This window comes from Cebidichthys violaceus, unplaced genomic scaffold, assembly GCF_023349555.1.
Source record: "Cebidichthys violaceus isolate CVI_PGR_0920_01 unplaced genomic scaffold, fCebVio1.0.p SCAF_48, whole genome shotgun sequence".
Classification (NCBI taxonomy): Eukaryota; Metazoa; Chordata; class Actinopteri; order Perciformes; family Stichaeidae; genus Cebidichthys; species Cebidichthys violaceus.
In genome coordinates, this window is record NW_027176683.1 from 1,922,485 (window position 1) to 1,931,893 (window position 9,409).

Consider the following 9,409-nt stretch of genomic DNA (forward strand, 5'->3'; position numbering starts at 1 on the left):
CTGGTGTGATCCAGGTCTCAGTTAGAGCAAGAAAGTTAAGGGAGAGCAAGGAAGCGTAGCCTGAGATGAACTCAGCTTTCAGCACTGCCGACTGGCAGTTCCGAGATAAAATATTAGAAATGATTATAAATCAAACAAAAGTGTCATGATGTCGTGTAATGTGTCAGCAGTTTATAGATATAATAATAATATAATAATAATATAATAATTATAATAATATAATAATAATAATAAAATAATAATGATATCATAGAGGACTGAGTCAGACCTCCTATCAGTCGGGTCCACATGTTAAGAACCAGTCAAAGGTCTCTAACTGATCTGTAATCAGTTACAGGTTGAAGACTCAGACAGGTGAAGACTCAGACAGGTGAGGACTAAGACAGGTGAAGACTCAGACAGGTGAGGACGAAGACAGGTGAGGACGAAGACAGGTGAAGAGTCAGACAGGTGAAGATGAAGACAGGTGAGGACGAAGACAGGTGAAGAGTCAGACAGGTGAAGAGTCAGACAGGTGAAGACGAAGACAGGTGAGGACTCAGACAGGTGAAGACAAAGATGAAGACAGAGCTTTTTCTGCTCGTCGCTGCGCTCGTCTGCGCTGCCTCAAAGCCGCTGAGCAAGGCAGCGCAGAGGAACAAGCTGCTGCTGGTCTCCTTCGACGGCTTCAGGTGGGACTACGACCAGGACGTGGAGACGCCACACCTAGACCAGCTGCTGCAGGACGGAGTCAAGGCCAAGTACATGACCCCCCCGATGCTCACCATGACGTCACCCTCACACTTCACCACCATCACCGGTAAAGAGGACAGGACTAAGACTAGTACTACTACTACTGCTAGTACTACTACTACTGCTAGTACTATTACTGCTGCCACTATTACTGCTACTAATGCTGCTACTACTACTACTACTACTGCTACTGCTACTGCTAAAGTTACTACTACTAATGCTACTACTACTACTACAGCTAGTACTATTACTGCTGCTACTATTACTGCTACTACTACTACTACTACTACTACTACTGCTACTGCTAAAGTTACTACTACTAATGCTACTACTACTACTACTACTGCTAGTACTATTACTGCTGCTACTATTACTGCTACTACTACTGCTAAAGTTACTCCTACTAATGCTACTACTACTACTGCTAAAGTTACTACTACTAATGCCACTACTACTACTACTACTGCTGCTACTACTACTACTGCTGCTGCTACTCCTAATGCCACTACTACTACTACTGCTGCTACTCCTAAAGTTATTACTACTACTAATGCTATTACTACTACTACTACTGCTGCTACTGCTTCTACTAAAGTTACTACTACTACTAATGTTACTACTACTATTGCTGTTACTACTACTCCTACTGCTACTAGTACTACTACTACTGCTACCTGAGGCTAGAACTACAGAGTACTGAGCCTAGTACTACAGCAGTAACTGTACCAAGTATCTACTGCACTCCAGTACCTTGACTTGTACTTGTAATAGTACTTTGAGCCCAGATGTTTGTACTGTGGACATCTTACATTAGATTTGTAATATAATAAATATGATATTCTATGAAGGTAGATTTGTGTCTTTATTACGCAAACAAAAAAATATGTTTTGAAAGCAAATTTCTCGCACTGCAATCAAAAATCAAGTTTGTAAGTGAAAATATATAAACTGAGAATAAATTATTTGTTAGTTTTGCTTATGAAACTATAATTTTTGGTTGCAAAACAAAAACCTTTGCTTTCAAAACGAAAAGCTACGGTTAGATAGATAGATAGATAGATAGATACTTTATTCATCCCCAGGGGGGAATTTGTCTGTAGCAGCAGCAAACAAAAAAAACAAAAGTATGGAAAATGCACAATATATACAATACAATAAAATAACAGCAGAACCAATATGGTCACTTCTGGTTCCTAAAACCAAGATGGCGACGGTCGGAGTGCTTCACTCTGAGTTTCAAGTCATGTGACCGTGGTGGAGTTCCTTTATAGCCTAGCGTTAGCATGTTGTTTCTGCTGAATGTGTTTCACCATGAACATTACATCACTTCCTGTTGACGTGAGGAACTCTCGGGGTTTGACAGGCAGATGGGTGGAGGACCACGAAGTGGTCCACAACATGATGTTCAACGCTAAGACGAACCAAAAAGTTACTCACAAACAGACTCTGACCAGATCGGAGTGGTGGGACAACGGAGTTCAGCCGTTATGGATCACAGCTCAGAACCAGGTGAGTCACTGATCAGCATGATCGATCACAGGACAAAGAACAAAATATATCATGAACACTGTAGTTTATTTTCTCTAACCAACGTGATACTCACCAACTCACCAACAAATACTCACCAGAGCAACAAATGTGGATTAATCCGCCACTGAAAATACTACCTGTTCAGGTACTCTGTGCTCTACCTGCTCAGGTACTCCGTTCACTCATGGTTTTATGTGGTTTTATGTTTGTTTCCTGTTGTGTTTTCAGGGTCTAAAGACCGCCTCCTTCTACTACCCTGGGGGCGGGGCTAACTACAGCGGTCAGGCGGTGAACCGGGTGATCGTGGAGGAATCCGGCCACCCGGACGACAACGAGACGGAGTGGCGTGAAAACATCGACAAGGTGATGAGCTGGTTCTCTGAAGAAGACTTCCACCTGGTGACGCTGTACTACGGCGAGCCGGACAACGTGGGCCACGCCAAGGGGCCGGACCACCCGGACCGGAAGACGATCGTCCGCCAGATCGACCGCACCATCGGCTACCTGAGGGAGGCCATCGGCCGCCATGGCCTGAACGACAGCCTGAACGTCATTATCACCTCCGACCACGGCATGACCACCGTCAAGAAGCGGCCGGAGGTGGACGAGATCGTCCTCAACAAGTACCTGAACCTACTGAAGCTCGCCAGCTTCGAGATCCTCGACTACGGCGGGTTCGGCATCCTGACGCCGCGGCCCGGTAAAGAGCAGGAAGTGTTCGACGCTCTGTCCAACGCGCCCAACCTGACGGTCTACAAGAAGGACGAGCTCCCCGAGAGCTTCCGGCTCGCCAAGAGCGAGCGGCTGCCTCCCATCGTGGTCGTCGCTGATCTGGGATTCAACCTGAACTCTGTGAGTTGAACCAGAGACAGTTTTCACTTCATCAGCTGATGCTCCAATGGTCTATGGCGGGTTTCTTTGATTCCGTCTAAAGGATGTTTCTGGGTATTCTATTGTCTTCATAATCACTCGTAGATCATGTCGTGATGACTCTTTGTTTCCCTCAGAGATTCATCGTCTACGTGAACAAAGGCGACCACGGCTACCACAGCGGGGAGATGGACATGAAGACCATCTTCAGGGCCTTCGGACCGGACTTCAGGAGGAACTTCCTGTCGGAGCCGTTCGACAGCGTCCACGTTTACCCTCTGATGTGCAAAGTGCTGCAGATCAAACCGGCGCCGCACAACGGATCCCTGAGCGTCACCGAGGAGATGCTGCACAGAGGTGAGTCTGAGGACGAGTCGGTAAAGACCCTCAGATATGAAACAATCAGCTGTTTTTAGAGGCCTTAAAGGGCCACACACGTCTTTAAACCCTCATGTACATTTACTCCTGTCTTGTACTTCAGTACAGGTTTGAAGTACTTGAGGACACATGCTTTACTTTACATTATACTTGTATGTTCCTCTGATATGAATGAAATGTCTGTAGTGACCTCCAGGTACACGTCTCTCTCAGTACTCACAGTAGTAGTACTCGTAGTACTATGAGCTCATCAGAGTACTTCATGTGGTTTCAGGTGGATCTCAGAGATCTCAGCTGTCTGTCGCTCTGCTGCTGTCGATGCTGCTCTTCATGTTCACGGAGCTGTAACCTGATCCAGGATCAGGTCTGCAAGATCCAGGATCAGGTCTGCAAGATCCAGGATCAGCTTCTCCTTCTCTGAAACTGACTTCATGTCTGTATCGTACATGTATTATGAAGTATTATTGGTAGTATTTGTACACAGTACTTGTGTTTTATGTCACTGATCTGCTGTCTGTTGTCTATTTTACTTCAGAGGTCACATGACTCACTGATAACAGCTGAGGACGTAAATAAAGAGAACAAAGATTAAAGAGAATTATGCCTCACTTCTTACTTCCTGTTTGTGAATTCAAACATTTAAACATTTATATTTATACAACATTTATTAAATAATATAATATAATTAATAAAATAAAATAAATATAATATAATAAATAAAATATAATAAATATAATATAATATAATAAATATAACATGATATAATAAAATATAATAAATATAATATAATATAATAAATAAAATATAATAAAAGATAATAAATATAATAAAATCAATAAAATATAATAAATATAACACAATCTAATAAATATAATAATTCATAAACTACACAGGCTGAAGTCTCTCTGAGATCAGATTTAATCATTAAAGTTTCGGATCCAAACAGATTTTATTGAAACTGTGAGAAGACACCATTCAGTCGACTGAACACACACACACACACACACACACACACACACACACAACTGAGTCTCTGTTTCGGTTGGATGCTTCAGCAGCCAATCACAGCGCAGCAGTAAAAAAACAACCAATGAAACCTGAGGATGCTGATATCCAAAAGAGGCGGCCATATTTGAGTCTCAGAGTTTCACCATAAAACGATGACAAAATAAAACGTTCAACTTCGTCTGAGAAGTTCAGCGAGGTGACGCCTGAGTGGTCAACAGAGGAGACGGTCACAGAGACGTCTCAGCTTCTACGAGTGTCCGGTCGTCCTCGTTCTCCAGGTTGATCTGGACGCTCGGCAGCTTCTCCTGGCTGAGACAACAACAACAACGTCAACAACATCATCAATGGCAACAACACCGTCAACAACAACAACAACAACGTCAACAACGTCATCAATGACAACACCGTCAATGACAACGACGACAACAACAACAGTGACAACAATTGATCAGCGTTAACAATTCCAATAACGATGACATCAACATCAACAACAACAAACATGAACAACAACAACGACAAAAACAATGATGACAGTAACAACTGAACGGCATCAACAACTCCAATAACAACATCAACAATGACGACAACAAACAAACAAACACGGAGCATGGTCCTGTGAGAAGCTGAAGAGTCTCTACCTGCTGCTGAGCTTCAGAGCTTTGCTGCCGTCACAGTTCTTAGAAACTGATTTCCAGATGCTGCTTTTAGCCATTTCATCAGAGATGTTGACCTCTGAAGGATCGACGCTGCTCAAACACACACACACGTTACCGTCTATCCACACACACACACACACACACACACACACACACACACACACACACACACACACACACACACACACACACACACACACACACCTTCATGAGCCCGACTCACCGTCCCTTCAGGTTCCTGATGTTGAGGTCGGTTCCTCCGTCGTATGGCGGCTCGTCCTCCGCCTCCTCCAGCATCCGCAGAGCGTCCTGCAGAGAGAAACTCCGTCAGAGAGGAAGAGTCTGGAAGGAGTCAAGATGTCAGTTCTTTAGCAGCTCACCTCCTTCTCCTTCTTCTTCTTGTCGTCGTCCCTCTTCTTCTTGCTCTCTGGTATCAGGTCGTCCAGCCAGCTCAGCTCTCTCTTGGTGAAGCAGAAGTCCAGAAGCTTCCGGATGAACACCAGAGCCAGAACCTGAAGGAAAGAGCCCAGTTTAAAGAGCCACTAGAACCAAACCTGGTCTCTCTCTGATGAAGTCGTCTCACCATCATGGGGAAGACGACGGCGGCGGCCGAGGTCTTGATGGACCAGAGGACGATGAGGCAGGACAGCTGCACCGCGGTGAAGACGTGGACCTTCCACAGGGGCACGTAGCGCAGGTAGATCAGGTCCGGCTGGTGTTTGGCTGGCATGCCGAACAGTTTGATCCGGTCGAACAGCTGCAGGGGGACGGACAGACGGAGGAGGCGTTAGAGACACAGACTTGATGTAGCGGGACAGACAGACGGAAAGGAAACGGAAGACAGACCTGGATGCCTTTGAGCGAAGACACGCCCATGTAGAGGAAGACTCCGTAGAGGACGGGCATCGGAATGAACTGGAGGACAGAAGGAAGTCAGTGAAAGTCTGAGAGACATGAACCGTCTCCGTGAGGACCACAGGTGTGACTGTGCTCACTTTGAGGAAGGAGGTCATGAAGACGGAGCAGCCCATCAGGACGAAGATCATGAAGCCGGTGACTCTCTGCTCCACGATGCCCAGGAACTTGGGCTGCTCACCTGGCGCCGCGCACTCCGACTCCAGCTTCAGGCTGTTGACGTGGGAGATGGAGAGCACGGTCGCCGCCACGAACCACGGCAGGCCCATGACGGAGCAGATGGCCAGCATCACCGCCACCACCAGCAGGTCCAGGTGGTAGCCACAGCCCTTCTGAAAACCACAGAAAGAGTTCGTCACCACCGAGCCGCTCAGTCGGAGACAAACACCTCTCCAGACGGACCGGTCGGCCTCACCTTCAGCTTGTTCTCCTTCCGGTTGACGATGACGGCGGTGATCTGCTGGTCCATGAAGATCAGGATGGTGCACAGTAGAGCGGGGATGGCGGCCGCCAGCAGCGTCCACCAGGGGTTTGGTCCCAGCGGGGAGATCAGCCACCCGCGAGTGTTAGACGTGGGCTGAAGGGACCGAGACAGACTTTACAACGACACACTGAAGCTCACGTCTTCATCGATCGATGCCTCCTCCAGTCTCTGCTGCAGTCAGTGTTGTAGCTGTAATGAACCCTGCAGCCTCTAGGGGGCACTAGACTCTTAGATTCAGCCATACACATTGATGTTAACAGATAAATAACAACTTTGTACGGATTATTTTCTGCGAACAGTGTTGCATGAAAGCATGTTGGAATTAGCATGCTAGCTAAGTAGCCATCTTAATAGTTTAGTCTCTTAACAACATTTCTCATATTGTAGTTCACTAGAATCACTTTACTGTCTAAAATGTTTCACACAGACAAACTAAAGCGAAACGCTCTTTAACGATCCGTCTCTCGACTAGTTCTTTTCTGGTGATATCAGCTCCTCTCTGGCTGACTATTAATCATCATCATTCATCTCACTGTTTGAACCAAACCAACTCTACTGAGTCTTTGTGTGTTTGAGTCAAAATAAACTACAGTGTGAAGATGAAGATGATGATGAAGGAGGACCATTGATGTGCTTTAATGTGAACAACTAACATTAATAACATTTCCATCTTTGACTCTGACTCTTGATTAAACATTTACCTATCGGCTTTGAGTGCTCCTCTATTATATATATTATTATTATAGTGTAATAAACCTGAATGTACTGTAACTTAATATTTTAATATGTAAAATGAAGATCAATAACTCAAAACATTAACAGTCCGTCTGTGGTGGATGAGCTGTTAAACATTGTTCTTCATTTGAACAGTAACAGAAGAACCTGATAGACCTCTGACCTGTCAACAAACCAAGATGTGAACGTCTTTCAATGATTAACGTCACGTTGATAACTCTGTAAGGGGGTCAACGGTCACCTGGAAGCGGTCCGGGACGTCCAGTTTGGGTGAAGGAACCCCGACCAGATAATCCACCAACACCATGATCATGATGGTCAGGAAGACGGCGAAGTCACTGATGGACGATCGGACCTGCAGACACAGAACTCTCTCATGTAATCCTTTAAAACCGTTGATCGTGACTTCAGTGAATAAAGGTTTAGAGTCAGAACCTCTCAGGTACCTTGGTGGGGAAGTATCTCATGGTCTTGAACTGCTTGAGGAAGGAGGAGAGGAAGAAGGTGGTGAAGAAGAGGATGACGGACCAGAAGAGGACATCGGGGACGAAGGGACCTTTGTGGCCACAGGCCGAACCCACGAACTCCCCGTGAAGGTCTTGACAGACCTGGAGACACAGAGAGGTTTGACTCAATGAGCTGGATCAGGTTCAAAGGACGAATAAAGGTCTCAGCACTCCATTAACTATCTTTCTGTTTCTCAGGAGTCGTAATAAAATGACTTCTGTCATCACGGTTGGTTCAGTAAAGACCTTCTGAGGATGTTTACGAGACGAAACATAAACAACAACAACGTCTGTGTGTTTGATGAAGACTCAGGTCAGACCTTCACAGACAGCTCATCCCACCGGATGTTTCCTGAGATCACGTTCTTGTTGCTCCACATCTGCTGGACTTGATCCGAGATGTTGGCAGGTGGAGAACACCGGCACCTGAACCAGGAACAAACAACTACCATGAGATCTGGATCATCAAAGTCAGACCTTTAGACTTTCAGACCTTAAAGTCTTCAGACATTCAGACCGTCTGACCTCTAGACCTTAAGGTCTTCAGGCCATCAGGCCTTCGCACCTTTCGACCGTCAGACCTTGAGACGGTCAGACCTTCAAATGTTCTTACGTGTAGAAGGTGAGGTTGTCCAGCTGATTGTTCATGTCTATGGGGTACCGCTCCCCGAGGCGAACCAGCTTCTCCAGAGACTCGTAGATGAAGATGATGCAGATGAGGGAGGCGAAGGCCTCCTCGGTGAAGCGGGTGATGTAGCAGACCAGAGAGCTGGCGTCGGTGGCGACCAGCAGCAGGCAGAGAAAGGCGGTCCAGAGCCCGATACTGGTCCGCAGGGACAGGTAGGACAGACCGTAGTCACTGAGGACAGAAGGAGGCTGTTAGAGGACATGTGATGGTCTTTAGAGACAAAAACACAGATACCAGACCAGGATTGTAGATGGAGTCCACTTCAGTCTTTACAAGAAAAAGGTAGAAACTCTTTTATTCCAACAGAAGAAGTTTCAACTCTTTGGTACTTTACTTTGAAAACATGTCTGTCGTTTAACGAGAGGAAAGTTTAACGTTGTCGTCAGCATATTAAATGTGACTTCCACTGAGACCAGAGCTAATGAATGCTAAGCTAATGAACAGAGTTTACCGATCAATAAACAAACAATAAACACACAGAGATCAAACAAACTCAATCTCAGAACTAACGCATGAATGAGCAGGACTTAATGAACTTAAATATCTGAACTGGACTCTGACTTTTAAAAGTGTTTGTTCAGATAACTATATCTGTAGCATCTGCTGGTTTAAGACCTGACCTCTGGGACAACCAATCAGAGAGCAGGATGATCAATACTCCACCGATCAGTGAGAGAGTGGACCAGCTGATTCTGGTTCCAGACTGGTTTCTGTGGACCCCTAGAGATCACCGAGGGGTCAGTAAACAATGTAGACACCGAGGCCGTGAACCCAGACGGCGTCTCTATAAAGAGCAGCAGCCTCAGGCCGTCTCGTTAACGTCCCTCATCATGTCTCGCTGGGTCCACGTCCTCATGCTGCTGGTCCTGGTCTGTCTGACCCGGGTCGGCTCGGCTCAGATCAGCTC

General features: G+C 45.9%; 3 protein-coding genes across 6 annotated transcripts in view; 2 read left to right on the forward strand and 1 right to left on the reverse strand.

Moving 5' to 3' along the window:
* Nucleotides 1–326: 326 nt before the first annotated feature.
* zgc:153896 (uncharacterized protein LOC569930 homolog) lies at nt 327–4,108 on the forward strand. Its single transcript, XM_068729953.1, has 5 exons — nt 327–799; nt 2,096–2,241; nt 2,491–3,114; nt 3,270–3,489; nt 3,785–4,108. The coding sequence occupies exons 1-5, from the start codon at nt 559–561 to the stop codon at nt 3,856–3,858; spliced, it is 1,305 nt and encodes a 434-aa protein (XP_068586054.1). The 5' UTR covers nt 327–558; the 3' UTR covers nt 3,859–4,108.
* A 297-nt stretch (nt 4,109–4,405) lies between these two features.
* The window catches only part of LOC137887163 (sodium bicarbonate cotransporter 3-like), a 22,512-nt gene continuing 17,508 nt past the window's right edge, over nt 4,406–9,409 (reverse strand). For 3 of the 4 annotated variants that reach the window (XM_068729970.1, XM_068729973.1, XM_068729971.1), the window contains exons 14-25: nt 8,428–8,673; nt 8,135–8,240; nt 7,755–7,916; nt 7,550–7,663; nt 6,505–6,666; nt 6,170–6,421; nt 6,021–6,089; nt 5,758–5,931; nt 5,555–5,686; nt 5,398–5,483; nt 5,157–5,264; nt 4,406–4,827 (exon numbers count right to left, since the gene is read on the reverse strand). In XM_068729970.1, coding sequence (XP_068586071.1) covers nt 4,746–4,827; nt 5,157–5,264; nt 5,398–5,483; nt 5,555–5,686; nt 5,758–5,931; nt 6,021–6,089; nt 6,170–6,421; nt 6,505–6,666; nt 7,550–7,663; nt 7,755–7,916; nt 8,135–8,240; nt 8,428–8,673 — 1,693 coding nt within the window. In that variant the 3' untranslated portion in view covers nt 4,406–4,745. The remainder of the gene's footprint in view (nt 4,828–5,156; nt 5,265–5,397; nt 5,484–5,554; nt 5,687–5,757; nt 5,932–6,020; nt 6,090–6,169; nt 6,422–6,504; nt 6,667–7,549; nt 7,664–7,754; nt 7,917–8,134; nt 8,241–8,427; nt 8,674–9,409) is intronic. The other variant, XM_068729972.1, reaches the window with a different exon arrangement.
* The window catches only part of LOC137887165 (complement C1q tumor necrosis factor-related protein 4-like), a 3,975-nt gene continuing 3,733 nt past the window's right edge, over nt 9,168–9,409 (forward strand). The window contains exon 1 of the mRNA XM_068729974.1: nt 9,168–9,409. This exon is cut by the window's right edge and continues 77 nt beyond it. Coding sequence (XP_068586075.1) covers nt 9,333–9,409 — 77 coding nt within the window. The 5' untranslated portion in view covers nt 9,168–9,332.

Excerpts from the sequence above, each read along its gene's own strand:
- zgc:153896 (XM_068729953.1), top strand. The coding sequence starts at position 559 with ATGAAGACAGAGCTTTTTCTGCTCGTCGCTGCGCTCGTCTGCGCTGCC. Across the intron at positions 2,242-2,490 it reads GGATCACAGCTCAGAACCAG|GGTCTAAAGACCGCCTCCTT; the intron begins GTGAGTCACTGA and ends TTGTGTTTTCAG. Across the intron at positions 3,115-3,269 it reads TGGGATTCAACCTGAACTCT|AGATTCATCGTCTACGTGAA; the intron begins GTGAGTTGAACC and ends TGTTTCCCTCAG.